This window comes from Coturnix japonica, chromosome 2 (genome assembly GCF_001577835.2).
Source record: "Coturnix japonica isolate 7356 chromosome 2, Coturnix japonica 2.1, whole genome shotgun sequence".
NCBI classification, from domain to species: domain Eukaryota; kingdom Metazoa; phylum Chordata; class Aves; order Galliformes; family Phasianidae; genus Coturnix; species Coturnix japonica.
In genome coordinates this window covers 26937123-26953884 of record NC_029517.1, presented here as the reverse complement: position 1 = coordinate 26953884, position 16762 = coordinate 26937123, and the positions used below count along the sequence as shown (strand labels likewise).

The window sequence follows — 16762 nt, the reverse complement described above, 5'->3', positions numbered from 1 at the left end:
GAAATTCTTCATTAGCAGTCAGCATTCTGCACTTCTTCAAATTATCCCAAAAGGTAAGCCAGATCCCTATTTCCTCCTACCCACAGCAATCTAAGAGCCTGAAATATAGGTAAAACTTTGCTTTTTTATCTCCACTGGCAAGAGGGATGCAATGACACTGTGACATGACAGTGATTGTTTATTTCATGGTCTACTCTTTTTGCCTCATTAGTTCTTTGTTCCCTTCCTCCCCAGTTTATTTCCAAATGTCCCGCAACATAGATGCTTTCAAGTTTCTTCCACAGATTCCTCCAACTGCTGTGATAGCACCACAGCTGCTTTTGTAATCAGAATCTTTTTATATGCTGGCCTCCTATGTAGAGTGTGTATCATCTTATTCATAACATAATGTGTTGTCATCATGCAGTGTCATGATATCCCCACTAATTATAACTGCTGCAATTATTCTATTTGTAGGTATAATCAAAGTGAAGTTTCAAATCTCTCCAGTCTAGAAGTCTGAGCAACTACCTATCCAAGGAAGAGAAAGAGTCTTACTTCAGCTTGAATGCTAGATGGCAAAACCGAGGTTTCACTTTCTGCTATACTGCCAGTTGGACCATTGCTTGGGGAACTGGGACCTGATCCAGGGGAGCTGCTACTGACTGAGGATTCTGGAAAATAGAGGAAGAATACATGAATTCATGGTTTGCACCAGAAGAACAACATAATACATTGATTAATTGTCTATACTGTATGGCACAGGCTGGGATTTTTGGCTGTTGAAAAGTATCTACTGGTTATGAATGAACTATTTACTTACATTGAAGATTTCTATTTCAGTCTCAGTTTCTTTTGTTTTTCCTTTTACAGTGCTAATGAGAAAAGATAGCCTTGGTTTTTCCCTTCTGATTTATGTTTTGCAAGGAGTGAATTAAATTATTTATTTTCACAAAAATGATATGATAATCAGTATCAGGTAGAGATAGAACTTGTAAAAAGAAAAAAGAAAAGATAGTCTTTTCTTTATAATTGTATAGAATCCTGCCTCTGTAAAGGATCAAAATGACAGAGACAGACGGCTTGCAAAGGTCATGATAACGTGTCATCTATTCATGAGGCCTACTGCCACTCTCTGACTCTATAGAAATGGTGCTGAACATGCCCATGGAAGTCAAATCTTTACACATGCAAGTACATCTTTACACATGACAGAATATACATCATTTTCACTGTGACTTTAGTACAGATACAAAAGAATATTGGCAGTACACAAACATCTTAAAATAGAGTTTTAAAGTCTGTATGTTTCCTTGACTTAAAATGTCCTTAACTCTGCTTAAAAGAAAGCGCCGTGTGCTGTTGTACTGAGTTATTATCATTCTCTACTGAGATAAACAAAAGATCTACACATGGTAACAACTAACGAGATTAAAGATGAAAGAGTGTGGCATTAGCAGAGACAAGACTGTTTCATGGGATAAATTTCAAAAGCAAATCTCCAAGAAGTTAATATAAGTATCTAAGCGTGGTAGTAAATATGCTATTGCCAATTCTCTTTCTTTCTCAGTTCACTTCCAAAAATACGCCCTCACTGTGACCAATGGTAAGAGGAGATTTTCTGGCAGTACCTTGGGTGTGTTGTTGTTTCCTGTTAGAATTGATTTCAATTTGTTGAAGTGAATCAGCAACCAGCTATAATAGCTGGTCAGGTAAGATACCTGCATTATTTTCTCACTAGTTTTCATAGAGCACTAAAAAACCAATATATATATATACATATATATATTGTTTTTGAATGACTATATTAGCACTTTTATATAAGCAAGCATTTTCAGTTAAAAGAGATTTTAAAATAAAGGAAAAAAAGGCTTCAGCCAACAGTCTGATAGGGAAGTTTTGTTTATGAAAGCTGCAAAATGTCCAATATTAACAGGTATTCATAACTAAAGTGGTGATCTATAATACTCAGAATTATTGCCAGATCCAGATACATTTTTTTTCCCTGCCCTTTTCTGCTCTTTCAATGGCTGCAGAAAAAGAAATTATAGGCTAAATATATCTCTATTTCAAAGTGTGCAAAATATAAACAGAGGAGGTAAAACTAAGAAAGTGGAGACCAAGAAGCTCATAATCTTTACTTCCTTAGTTTCAGCAAATAGAAATAGTAAAATACTTGTAAAAGAAAAATCTGATATGGAATTAATTTATAGAGAAATCACCTTATTTAGTTACTTTGATATATATGTGTCTCAGTTTTATACCAGATAAGTTGTTGTAAAGTTGTCATGAGAAATGCATTAATGAGGACAACAAAATCATTCATTTTATAGTTCCACTTTGGTGTGACATAATTCTGATATTTCAAATAAATTCAGACAAGTATGACAGCTTAACAATTCACTGTACAAACATGTGCATTATTACTTAAACAAGCAACAAAGATACTCAATACAAATGTAAAGTCAAAGCAAGAGATATCAAATGCTGTAAATGTTCTTCTCTTTCACATCAATGGATAGGGCAACATGCTGGTCCTGAGCACTGAAATGAGAGCTGGGTTGTGATTCAACAAAGTAATAAACATTACAGAAGTTACAGCTCCAGTGTTCATTCAGCCTTTCACTTTTTTTCTTAGTTCAAGGGCAAAAATAATACTGAAAGAAAAACTACTTGAAGACAAAATTTTATTTGCATTTTTCTCTTTAATCTCTTTTTATTGAGAATGCTGTATTTTTACATGCTAAAGTTCCCCTTTAATTATCAAGAATTCTATCAGCTGTGGTCAAATATATGCTACTACTAAAACTTTTCAGCTTTTCCTACTGAAAAAAAAAAATACAGCAGCTTAGTGAGCCCTACTCTTCTTTGCTCATTTATTTATAAAACCAATAATTTATCATTTATTTTTTCTTCTTCTGACTGTTGTAAAGCATGAGTTTTGAAACAGATTGCAGATGATGGCTTTCAAATGGACAATAACTATTTAGTAAGTGGTAGAGAGCAGAAGTTTACAATTACTCATGCACAACAACTTCTTTAATATTATTTTCTTTTCAGCAGCAGAAAAACAAACAAGTAAACAAAAAAATCCAATATACCATCTTAGGAAACATTTTATTCATGTCTGCAAGTAGCTGCAGAGAGGACAGAATTTCTCCATTCTTATTTACCTGTCACCTCAAAGAGTCTCTTCTTGAACGAGCTGACAACATTTCCATCCTTTCTCCTCAGTAAGGGACTGCTTCTCCTTTCTGTTACCTTTTGTTTTAACCTTGAACGTACCTTCAAATTGGGCTCTGAGGCTGGAATTGAAAAGAACAAAATAAATGATTTTAAGACAAATTATTGCTTTGCCCAGATACCACTGGCATTCCTTACAGGACCTCATCTGATCCAAGTAGGACTCAGAAGTAGTGATTTTACTACTCATCATCACCATTCATTCTGCTTCTCCTCATACAACTCCATCATAGACCAGAGACTAGGAATGAGAGGAAAGGCACTGAAAATTTTTCAATGCCAGTATTGCAACTACTTTCAACTTCACTTCCATTTCACCTTCCTCTGATCCTCTTCCAAGGTAACAAGTTCAAAATGAACTTGTACTGATGAGAATGACTCTGTTCCCCACCTTTCTTAACTCTAGCAGTAAACAGCAGAGAGGAGAAAACAGTATTTTTATGCTATTTCCTTAACATTAAAGTGAAATACAGTTCTTAAAATTGTAAAGCATATATTTAATATATAGTTTATAAAGTTAATGTTGGTTTGTTCTTTTCTCTGCCTCTAAACATTTCTGATTCCTTATATATTCTTTTATTCATTGGCAGATACTAAGCTCTTAGAGCAAAATATTTCAGTGGATATGAAAGAATTAGAAATGAATTTTAGTTGTAACTCATTACATTCTTTTTCTCCCTAAGGAACTAGCCACTATGTTGTTTTTCTCATCCCATTTCATATCTAAAGTTACCTGTTAACTACCACTAATATTGGTATTAATTATAGATGAATGAAACTTGCATTCTACATCATTTTTATCTCTCTTGAAGGTGAACACTTAGATGGAAATACAGCTTGGAATGTAGAACCTTATAACTGGATTACAGTCTGATGACAGAAATAGAAAATAGCCTCCACTGGTGCCTTTTGATTTCTCTTAGAAATATAACTTATGACAAGGCTTGCTGGCAGAACATTTCTTGGTCAGCAATTTTAGGCCCAGATCTTCAATGTTTTTTCAGTAACACACCAAACAACTAGATTTATTACAGTGTCCTAGAAACATTTACACAGAAAAATATATGCTTTGAAAATGAAGAAGCAGGATTGATTCCCAGAAAACCTAGGATTATGTTTAATGCACCTTGGGCATGTTCCACCTTTGTTTCCCGAATGGACACAGTCTTTTCGTGCTAAGATCAGAGATGAAGCTCTACTTTGCTTTTTATTCTGTGATATTTTACCTTGATCCTGCATGAACCCATTTATCTGTTCTTATAAGAAAACTCTCTATCAAGCAGACTACTAAGAGCTAGTGAAAGATAACTGTTGAATAGAATTTCTTTGTATTTCTCCTTCTGAAACAAAGGCCTGGCTAAGCAATATCTCAAAACAAAGAAAGCTGGAATCTGGGATCAGTTCTCTCATGCATACAGACATAATTAAATCTCCAAAGGAATACTAGTTAGCAGAAACAAAATAATAAATGAATCTTTCATTCAGTTCAGCATTTTATCATTTGTCACTTCAGTGAAGGAACTCAATCTTACTCTTCTAATTCCAACCTTACCCAGGAAGTAAAATCACACATTTGTTTCCTGTTGTCCCACCTGTTCCCTAGGGACAGGGATGTTAGAAATGCTCATCTGAGAGCAAAGGAACTGCACATCTGCCTGAGTGCATTCTGTGACTGGATGTACCCTTGCACCCCTCATCACATACTCTGACACCCTTGGCAAACTACCCCTTCAAGCATCCTATGTCTTGATTATATTTCAAAGATACATGAGTGAACAAAACACTGGAAATCTTTAATGATTAAAATATTAAAAAGAATTTTCAGTTTTTCCTGTTGCTATCATCAATAAGACAAATGGTTCTACTGATAGAGGAGAGAGGACTTTTTTGCTTATGTACCATTTGTTACAGAACTGAGAATACCATTCATCATTCATAATAGGATAATATTATACTACACACCGGCACCACAGAGATTATTTCAGTATGAGGACATTCAGAAGAAAAGGTGCTGACTCAGTTTACGCTTTTAGTTATCTCCATTCATACTGTTCCATACTCTTTAAATTCAGAAAATATTTCCATACCACAACAGACTAATGTGATACAAATCCTCTGTAACATTTATTTCCACAAGTTTTACTTCCACATGAATATTTCACACTCACAGTGATTGCCTTTTTATTTTTTACCATATTTCCATCATAATTCTGCATCTGAATCAATCACAGAAACAGAGAGAGCAGAATTTGTTGTCAGTGCCTGAAATTACGAACTAGCTGAGAAGACAGCCCTTGTATGAAAGATGCAGTATCATTTTTAAGTACAAACAATCAATTTTAAAGTGAAAAGGAATGAGTAAGATCAGCTTCCCATCAAAAGACAAAGCCAGCATTTGAGAACTGCTGGCTTCCAGTACTGATTTCTTGAATGACTGCCATGACAGACTGCTAAGATGGTACTAGCTAGAACTTGATGGCTGGCAATAAGAATTCATACTTCAGTGCACTAAATAAATTCAACCAGTTTGAGAAAGACAAAATGCAGAACTGGAAAGTGATTTTTTTGATACTTGTCAGTGTCTGAACCTTGGCTGCAGATGCCATCATCACAGAATCATAGAATCATTGAATCACAGAATGGTTTGGTTTGGAAGAGACCTCAAGGATCATCAGGCTCCAGCACCTCGATGTATTTAGGGCCGCCAAACTCTATATCTAATACTAGACCAGGCTGCACAGGACCCCATCCAACTTGGCCTTGAATTCCCCAGGGATGGGGCATCCACAATCTCTCTGGGCAACTTCCCTCTGATATCCAACATAAATCTTCTTTCCTTCCACTTAAAACCATTTCCCCTTGTCTTGTCATTATCTGCCTTTGTAAAGAGTTGGCTCCCCTCCTGTTTGTAGGCTCTCTTTAGGTACTGGAAGGCTGCAATGAGGTCACCCCACAGCCTTCTTTTCTTCAGGCTGAACAAGCCTATGTCCTTCAGCCTGTCTTTTTGTACAGGGAGGTGCTGCAGCCTTCTGATCATCTTTGTGGACCCTCTCCAACAGCTCCGTCTTTCTTGAATTGCAGGCCCCAAGCCTGGATTCAGTTCTCCAGATGGGGACTCACAAGGGCAGAGTAGAGAGGGACAGTCACCTCCCTCTCCCTGTTGGCCACTTCTCTTCTGATGGAGCCCAGGAAACAATTTCCTTTCTGAGCTGCAAGAGCACATTGTGGCTCCTGTTAAGTTTTTCATCCACCATCATGCTCCACTGAAGGTGAAGCACAATTACTGCTAGCTGCAAGAGGTATGGATTGCTACAGCAATCCTATGCACTTCAGTGTGCTCCTACCTGAAGTAAGTAATAAAAAATGTACAATGGTTTACCTACAATGGTAAACTCCCCTCTGATAGCTAAAAAGGCAAAATTAGGTACTTTAAGCTTCAAAGATACAGCTGTATATTAAAATTATAAATACACACATACATGCTTAATGTTCATTTATGGGCACAAAGCTTATAGATTACCTTTGAATGATTCTAATCCTTTACAATCTGGAATGCAAACAAGTGAACAAAGTGAAAAATAAATTTCTTTAAAAAATTTTTTGTTAATTTGTTATCTGAATATTTCATGGCACTTGAAAAGCCTTAGTTGTGAATGCTGAAGAATTATAATCATTAATTTGCCTTATGCTTTAGACGAGTATTTGGTTTGATACTTTAACTCATAGTTCTTAGAACTGGTCTTCAGAGGGTTATTGCTTTAAATAACTGTTTTACATTAGCCTTGACACAAGTATTTCTACTGCACATTATTCGAATCTTTGCTCGGTATAATTAATCCACTTATGAATCTGACTATGTTCATCACTGAAAATCACTGTCACTGTGGAACAGGAGTACCATTTGGGGAGCCAAGGCCAAATAACTCCCGAGGCTTAAACTTTATTCACTAGCTTGCTGTAAAACAGCTTCCTCAGACAGAAGTAAAAATTAACCTTAAAAATTAACCTTTTCTTTTTTTTCTTCCATTAATGTCACAAAATCATTGAAAAATCCTTCATGAAGTCTATGACTTTATTCAGCTGTTAATGAATGTGGCTAACTCTTTGTACACTAAGAATCCCACTAAGGTCCAACACTCAAATTAATTCTACATGATACAGGATATGTTCTATAGCTATCTCATCTTCCTGAGGTAATAGGACTGCTCTAAACTGCTGAAGGTACTGAATGCAGTGAGGTTTGCTGTGTTAGGTTTCTACAACTACAGGGAGCTGAATCATCTGACCAAGGAGCCAGAGTGTATTTCAGTGAGAGAAAAGGAGTACATGGATGGGAGCATGGCAGATGGGGTAAACACAGCTACACTTTTTCTTGGCAGTAGGATGATAGATTGGTCTATTCACCTAAAGCCAGTATATATCTGATATTGGCTGGATTGGTCATTATTAGCCAAGCCTCTTCAGCCTGCAAATCTTTGTGCTTCTACACAATTTAGCACTCTGGGACAAGTAATAATCTGTTCCCACATGGAAAATGGGAAAATACACTATTTGAAAGTGTTTCATAGGAAAGAAAACAGTGATTTTCTTTGAAGGTCATCAAAGTCCATGTTATTAATTTTGATAAAAATCAGTTGGCATCCATTTGACTGATTCACTCAAGTGAAATTTAAGAAAGATGAACCTGAGAATGACTTTGTTCATGTAACTATGCAGTCTAATTTGGAATAATAAGATTCTACATTACTTATTAATATGGCTTATTCAGAGTCTCAGCACTATTGCCTTAATGCCTCTTTTTAGAGCTTGTAATAATTAATTGCTATTACTCTTTAAATGACTGTAAGGGGACAAGAGCCATGAAAGACAAAGAAAGTATAAACAAATACAGAAGACCTTATAAGCAATCAAAGGATCAGTTACCAAACTCCCTTCTAGGATTTATAGTTATCTCAACAGAACAGAAAATGTTGAAAACTCTTCTTAGGTGAAGACAAAAGATAGCATCTTGCTGACTTTTCATCTTTTATGGTGGCTTCATCTACTGAGAGAGAAGTAACTAACTGCATTGTTAAAACAGAAAATACACAGACTTCTATATGGATACATACCAATTTCATTACAACTATCATTGCTCAGGTGAAAGTATTCTCTCCTGAATAACATGACATTGCAACACAAACATTAGAGATATGAAAATGATTCAGTGAAGTCATTATATCACATACTCCACTTTGCTTAATACTAGCAATTTGCAGATACTGGCATTAACGAATACAGCCTGGGGCTAAGTTGCTCCCAAATGAGCTGAGGTTTTCTTTTTAGACAGAGCTTTGCTTCAAGCTGTTTCTTTTTATTAAACACACAGATATTTAAGAAGAAGGGATAAAAATCCATTCTATGCGTGGAGAGAGGACATATATATGAAGGGAATGTGAAAGATAATAATGCACTACTTTCTGATGGTTCCAGGAACACAGTACTACTTTTGTATCAGAAAAGTGTGTGCCAACTCCAAACCAGTATTTAATGAACCCAGGCAGGAAATGGGGGATGGGAGAGAGTGCATAGTGAGCAGGTCCTCATCTCCAGTTGAAAGCCATATATAGGAAACCTGAAGAACAGAAAGTGAGCTTTTGTCCAGGCTTCCAAAGGCTCTGAAGTGAAAGCATTTCCTTTTCTTGGCTGGTAGGCTGGCTTAAAAAAGCTGTGGGGCAGCTGAGGTAAATGATACTAAATTTGGCTACAAAGATTCCTATAACAGCAGAATCAGCAGCAAAATTCACATTTTACTTGAGAAATACAAATCATTCCCTGTTGCTCAGGCTCCAACTGTTATCAACCACTAAGATCATTTTGAAACAATAACACAGACTTGTCTAAAGTATTTAAGCCAACAGAAAAAAACTTTGAAACAAAGACTTCATGATTATGAAATAATTCTAGCTCTTCACTGCTATTCTCTATTTCTTTATCTGTCCTATTTTTTTTTCTTTTTTTTTCTTTTCCCAGTAAAGTTGCTATTTTTTGTATTATTCTACCAGAGATTCATGCACAGACAAGCTTTATGTGCTTTCCAACACACCATGATAAGACTGCACCTGAGAAAGCTCAAAGTGTAAATTACAGGACAAACAGAATATCTATGGGTATAGATCTTTGGAGTTACAATAGAAAATGATGAGATGACATTGGTTATCATGATGGTATTATTGCTTGCATGCTAGTGGCTTAACCTGTGATGAGTTCATTTCTAGTACTAAGACAAATGAGAATTTCCTAGAAGACACTGAGTATGGATTGTTATATAAATTTGAGGTAACTGTGGTGACGTCCCTTGAAGCAAGAGGAGCAGAATGGAGGAAAACATAGGTGAAAAATATGTTCATTTTGTGGGTTCACTGCATAGCACAGGTTTCCTTGTCTGTGTTGTGGGCTTCCCTTCACCGTGGCAATACACTTAGAAAAGTAGCCGGTGTGTCTGTGCCATGCCAGGACCTGGAGATCAAAGAAAATATCAAATCCCCCCTCACTACTGCTGTTTTTGATGAAAACAATCAGAAGAGGCATACGTAAGTTTCCAAGATCTTAACCTTAGAGCAAGGTGCTAAGGAGAATTTTCCCAGTTTCCCAATCAGTGAGGCAGGTAGTATATTCCTAATGCCACCACAAAGGAAAAATTGATAGATAGTCTGGGCTTCCTAAAAAAAATGATAGATAGTCTGGGCTTCCTAATCAAAATATGAATGCAGGTGGAAAGCCAGAAATGCAACGAACACAGATCAGGGACCAAAGCTGCTTGTAGCTTCCCCAGCTGCTTTGTGGAGAGCTTTGTATGAGTTTGTCCTTCTGGGAGGAGACTTGATGGCCTCCCAGTCATCCTGCTACATGCGGTTCTAGCAGACACATGCATTTTCTCTGCTCTGCATGGAGATTTGGACTTCCTGTAGGCAGCCACCTCCCCAGCACTGAATAAATTAGAGCTGGGCAAGATGAGTAGAGACTTTCTGGTTTTATACATGACTAATTTTTACTGTAGAGAGCCATGTTCCAGTGCAAGATGATACTAAACAATAAACACGTGGAACATTCTCTCTACTAGCTTACAGGCTGGGAGATACCAGAACATAATATAATTATCTAGGCTCGTTGACTTTTAAATTCTGGTCATATGAAAATATGTACATATATTTCTGAAAGAATATTAAATTAGATTCATGAGACTAAAAAGTCATTTACACAGCTACTCTAAAGCTCTTCCAAGAACTACATGGACCTGACCACTGGGTGGTCCCAGCCAGGAGGGAGCACCAGATACAGAGGTATAGGAAGGAGACACTTTGTTTTTCTGCCTTGCATCACCTAATGTGTTTTCAGTCTATACAGAAACTGTTTCCTGTACAACCATTTGCTTTAAGGGGAATGTTGCTCATATGTGAAACCCTTTAGTCCCTTTCTTTATTTTACTTTTGTAAAAGGTAGAATACTTTATTTGTTCAGACTAAGGAAAATATCCATTCCCCAAATAAAAAAACAGGTTTAGTGAAACACAGGGTAAAACAGCTAATTAGATTAGAGAGGATCTCTTTAGCTCTCTTCAGGCTAAGGAAGCCAATTTAACAAGATTAGCAATTTTTCATTGATTTCCTAAAGAAGGTTCAAAAATGAAATATTCCCTGAAGCCATCTTGAATATCTAACTTTTCCTCGTTATTCATTGCAGTCTGTATAGAATTATAACATTTCTGATTATCCTTGTAAACGAGTATTATTTGTCTAGGAATGCCTTACTGAGCTATGTGTAGGAATAACTTAGTGCTGTGTCCATTTAGCCAGAACTGGAGATCTTTACATTTTTTCAGGAAAGGCTGACCAATAGGAGATATTTCCTGTTGATGACTGTTCTACTTGTATCCCACAAGGCGAAAGAAGAGTGGACTTGATACAACTCTTCATAATTTCTCTTCTTAGCAGAGAAACACTATCTCCTTTCATTTGCATCAGTTTGAGCTATATAACTGTTTCAATGAGATCTCCCGAGTCTTCGCTATGTTTCAAGTACATAATAATAATAATAAATAGGGGATTAAAAGATGAGTAATACAATGGTGTCTTGACACACAGACTAATAGAAAAATGATAATTTAAAATTAACTCTCATCTTTGCTGTCCATCTTTAAAACCTGTAATTTGTTTTTCACTTTAGTAACAACTATGGGAGCCAAGTGGTACCTTAGTTCTCAGGAGGTATAGAAGAAAAAGAAGGTAAAGCAGGCCATTTGACAGAAGGCAGGTTGTTTGAATGGCAATAACCAAATTTAGCTGTGCATGACAAGTAGTCCTACTGGCTTCATTGATTATTCTGACTATATACACCAGTCAGTTCAAGTTGCAAAGATGAAATGGGAATACAATACTACACTTACTGAAAATATACAAATCTCCCTCTTCGCCCTAAATCCTTTTTCAATAACCATTGAGACAATAACTTTTTCCAAAGGAAAAATAACTTTCTCCAGTGAATAAATGTCAGATTTTGCAAGACCACAATGTAACCCATGGATACATGATTTAATTTTTAAGAATAATTAAATTAGAAAATCACAGAATCATAGATTTTTAGAGGTTGGAAAGAACCTCTCAGATGACCTAATTCAACCAACCTGCTAAAATGTGTTCCCTACATTGGGTTGCACAGGAAAGTGTCCAAACATGTTTTGAATATCTCCAAAGAATAAAATTCATGAACTTCTCTGTTACTCCCAAAGTAAACAAACTTTTCTTCATGTTCATATGGTACTTCCTGTGCTCTAGTTTGTGCCCATTGCCACTTGTTCTGTTTCTGGACACTGATGAAAAAAGCCTTGCCCCATCTACTTGCCTTCTACCTTTAGAAAATCATAAGCACTGATAAGATCCCCCTCAGTCTTCTCTTCTCCAGGCTGAACAATCCCAGGGCTCTCAGCCTTTCCTCAGAAGGGAGATGTTCCACTCCCTTCATCATCTGCTGCTCTCTGTTGGACTCTCTCTAGAAATTCCCTATCTTTCTTGATCTGAGAGTCCAGAACTGGATACAGTACTACAGATGTGGCCTCCCGAGGTGAGAGTAGAAGAGGATGATCACCTCCTTCAACCTGCTGGCCATGCAATTTTTAATGGACTTCTGGCCTTCTTGTCCACAAAGGCATACTGATGGCTCATGGTCAACCTATTGTCCACCAAGAAACCCCGGTCCTTCTCTTCTGAGCTCCTTTCTAGCAGGTCATCCCCTAACCTGTACTGATGCATGCAGTTATTTCCTCCTCAGGTGAAGGAATCTACATCTGTGCTTGTTGATTCATAACGTCCAGTTCTCACTGAATGGCAGCACAGCTTTCTGGTGTATCAGCCATTCCTCCCACATCGTTCACTGTGAGGTTACTCCCCAAGCCTTATAGAAAAAAAAGGAACTGGTTAATAGAGTGATTAAATCCCATAGGTTTTAACCTACTAAAATATCCAGCAGTGACAACTCATTGACAGTAATTAACAGAATGAAGTATATTTTCAGTCTTCCAATATTCGTGATTGAGCATTATTTCTTTCTCCTCAGTTTTGAGAGGATTTCATTAATAGATGAGAGTGGGGCAGGTCTGATTTGCTGAAGCATACTACTTGGGGCTGTTCAAAAGCTGCAGAGCTTCAGCAGAGGGACTCTGCTACAACAGTACTGGATGCCAAGAAAACAGGAGCACAAAAATGCAGTATATCTTATTTCCCTAGCAGATGAGAACTCTGGGCCACACTGAACTCAAGTGTAGAAAGGCACAGCTAGGTATGAAGGCAAATGAAACTAAATTTGGCCCTAAAGTTGTCTGGAGCTTAAAAGACTGTTTGTCTGACTTTTGCAGGCAAGGCTGAGTTTTGAAAGGATGTCTCAAAAAAAACCCCCATTTATTTAAAATCTTAATTAGAAATTGATATTATACCCTAACAACAAAACCAAATTAAAACAAGTTTACTTTTAGATAGGTTCTTTATGCTCTGGGATATAATTCCAGTCTCCTACAACTTAATTAGCTAAATATACAATGTAACCTTCCATCTGGTAGAGTAATTTAACAGGAATAATTGTGCACCACCATAACTCAACAAGACACCGAGGAAAACCATTGAAATGCTATTTCCTTTCCTTTGGAAGAGAATTATGTACAATTTCAGCATGCTTTGCATTTCTAACAGTTAAAGCCAACAGGGAGGTATCACTCTCATTTATATTACTTTCCCATGAGAAAATCAAAAGCAAAGTACAAAGCTTATGCCGCTCTTCATGAATGGCTCTGTAATACTTATTTGGCTTTAGCTAGAACATGTTATTTGGCAACTAAAACCTTTAATTAGAACTGTGGTTTTGAAGATATTTTTCAGTGAAAGTGCATTTTGCAGGAGTTTGGAGAAGTGCAATCTTTACTGACCAACACATTCTACTTTGGATGACATGATACCACTTCTCTCTTTCTCTCTTTTTCCCATCTTTTAGATTTGTTTACTCTTCTGAAAATTTTCAGCTGCGCTTGCCCTAGACACAGCAGAAGAAAAAAAAATCATTTCCATTCAAATCTAACTAAAGTTTGCTATCAACTTCAAAGAATTTCAGGTTTTATATACAATATTTTGTAACTTGTTCATCTGAAAAGAAAACTTCTTCTAAAAACATTACAGCCATTTCATTTAAATTTCCATGGACACTGTGCACCTAGAATCCTCCAGATTTTAGGATTGTTTTTTTTTTAAATTAAACTAAGTGTCTTTGGGTTCAAAAGTAAAAAATGGTGGTTAGTATCTGATAACCTACTTATAAAAAGTGATGCAAGCTACTTGTCAGTACTGACTTATAAAGTGTTTCTGAAAGCATACACATTTTATGTTACAAAATCTTTGGGTAAACATGTGAAAGAGAACTTTGCAATTCAATTTTGGATACTTGAAGGGCAGCAAAAGGAAAATTAAGATACCATTTAGAGTAAGACTGCATAATTAGTCAAACCCTGAAGAAGACACAGTGTTTGGCACAAGAGAATGATTATTGGCAGGACAGAAGGTAATATATATACAAGTAGTAAAATTTGAGCTGAGACAAAAATACAATAAAAAATCTTTATCTAGGCCATCATTGAGAAAGAATAATCACCTGTTCACAACACCTTTGTTTCCTGTGATTAAAAATAATTGTTAAAGAGATGATACTGGAGATACATACAAAGATCCAGAAAGGAGCATATGTCTTTTTATTTTCCTGCTCTGTGCAATGTGTTGGTGACTTTCTTCGGTCAAATCACCTAGTCTGAACTTACCAAGACTGTTCACTAACTAAGGAAACCAAGGATTCTGGGAGGCGGGAATGTTTAGCATCTCTGAAAAACAGGATAAAATCAGAAGAGAAGAAAAAAAAAATCAAATTTGCCTTCTTTCCCTGCTTCAATAAGCGAAGTGCTTGTCCCATTTGTTATGCTTAATCATAAGCTGAGAGAAAAATAAGGAATCTCTACTGAGATTGACTTCTTCATTTTGGCAGACACAATAATTGCGGGTTTGTGACTCTCTAAGCCTTTCTTTTTTTCACTGAAAACCAAAAGAAATCCAGGTTTATCATATACTATTACTTCATAGGAGAATGTTTTCCTAGAAAATGCAAATGGAATTTGGTGGCATGAAAGGGAAGGGGAAAAAAATTTTCACACACAAAATGTTTTTCTTCTCAGTTTCAATCACTCCAGCAAATTACTGAGTCACAAAGTGCAGGAAGAATGATGGTAAGGAAATGTTCAAATTAATTTTTTAAAAAAATTACATCTACTGTGTTCTTACTCAGGAATCTCTCACTCTAATTACACAAGAGCTATGCTGTTATTCTACTGCCTAATCAGGTTAACATAATGTCATTTTTACAAAGCTGTTTTCATGACTGTGTAGTATAGCCTTCTTCCTTTCTTTCATCACAACATTAAACCATCCTTCATCTTCTCTTATTACTTTTATTTTTTCCTGTGTGAAATTACATAATTTCCCCCATCCGATCTAAAATTTTGTACTGTTTAAGAAAAAAACAATCATGTTACATTTCCATTGAGCATACTTCCAGTTTCTGGTAAGCAAGTCACAAACATCTTAAATAGTGCTATTGTGAGTGATGCTCACATATTTAAGCAAAATGCAAACTGTAAGCTTATAAAGTCCATGAACAAAGAAAGATTCAACTGGCATAAAACCAAAATAAATACTAATGTTGATTGACATCCCCATTCTGTAATGACTGTGCTAAATTTGTGAAAGAAAAAACATTTTATATTTGATATGCCGATAATCTCAGGAATTTCTTCCATCCAAAGCCAAAGCATGAGGCAAAATGTAGCAATTCAACCACTAGGGATATTTTTGAAAAGCATGTATCTTTGGTTAGAGAGCTCCACAGCAACACTGCACACAGAAAAAGAAATGCTCTAGAGTGAAGAAAATGCAAACATAGTGGCCAGTTGCCAGAATTTCTGCATTTGTTTTAAAGAAGTGAAGAAAAAGGAAGTTTCTTTGGGAACCTGCAGCCTGTCAACCCCATGTGACTTGCTACAATTTTGTCAGCTTTTCAGCAGTCTCTTCAAACAGATAACATTTTCCCAGATAGATAGACCACCGAATTATGGAGATCAGCAATCAGAAGTTCTCCATATTAAATGACCATGTTTTCAAAAGCGCACTGCTCCCATTAGAGCTCTTACAGCAGTCAGTATGAATTTCAAAAGAGTTTAGTAATGGGGAGGAATTTTCAAACCTCTCTGGGCAATTTAAACACATTAGTATCATTGGAAGTTAACGAGCCATGTGCTGCTCAAGACTTTTGGGTGCTTTGTAGAAAGCTCACACATTACAACAGGTACCCATGGTGAAATCTTGGTGAATTTGCTCTTACTCTATTTTGGCCAAATTCTATTTTCAGCTACAGATGTATAGCTTCTCCTTATGGTATATTTATCTGTCCAGTGAAGCAATAGCTCCCCTTGCTCTGCTCTTTTTGAAAGTCTGTCAACACACAGCATCTGAATGCAGCTGTGCGAAGAGTTGCATATCTTGGCCTCTAGCCCCTAGGACAGTCCCAATCCTCCATGCAGCTGAACTGTGCAAAGCCTACTGCTGACAGGTTCTGCTGCATCTCATAAGGGAAGGAATAATCCACATGCCTGAGAGGTAGTAATTCCAGCCATTGCACTGGTACACTAAGTCAGGTACCTTGCTTTAAGCATACAGACAGCACAGCTGTTAAGCACTACCCTACTTACCTATGTAGCCAGATGCCAGAAGGATAAAAATAGGACAGAATATTTTCTCCTTAACCATAGTCCATCCACATTCATTTTTAAAAGATTAACAAGGAGCTGATACATCAGGACTGGGCTATATAGATTACTGAGAAAGTAAGCAAGAAGCTCTCAGGACTTGCAATGCCTGTGTAACACTCAGTGTTCCCTGGTAGGGAAGAACATATCAGGACATCATGAGTGAATCACACT

The 16762-nt window shown here is 36.6% G+C and overlaps 1 protein-coding gene across 11 annotated transcripts in view; it reads right to left on the bottom strand.

The window, feature by feature from the left end:
• The window catches only part of HDAC9 (histone deacetylase 9), a 440456-nt gene that overhangs the window by 190371 nt on the left and 233323 nt on the right, over nucleotides 1-16762 (bottom strand). For all 11 annotated transcript variants that reach the window (XM_015853723.2, XM_015853724.2, XM_015853726.2 and 8 more), the window contains 2 exons: nucleotides 3153-3284; nucleotides 538-653 (listed from right to left, as the gene is read on the bottom strand). In XM_015853723.2, the coding sequence (XP_015709209.1) occupies nucleotides 538-653; nucleotides 3153-3284 (248 nt within the window). The remainder of the gene's footprint in view (nucleotides 1-537; nucleotides 654-3152; nucleotides 3285-16762) is intronic.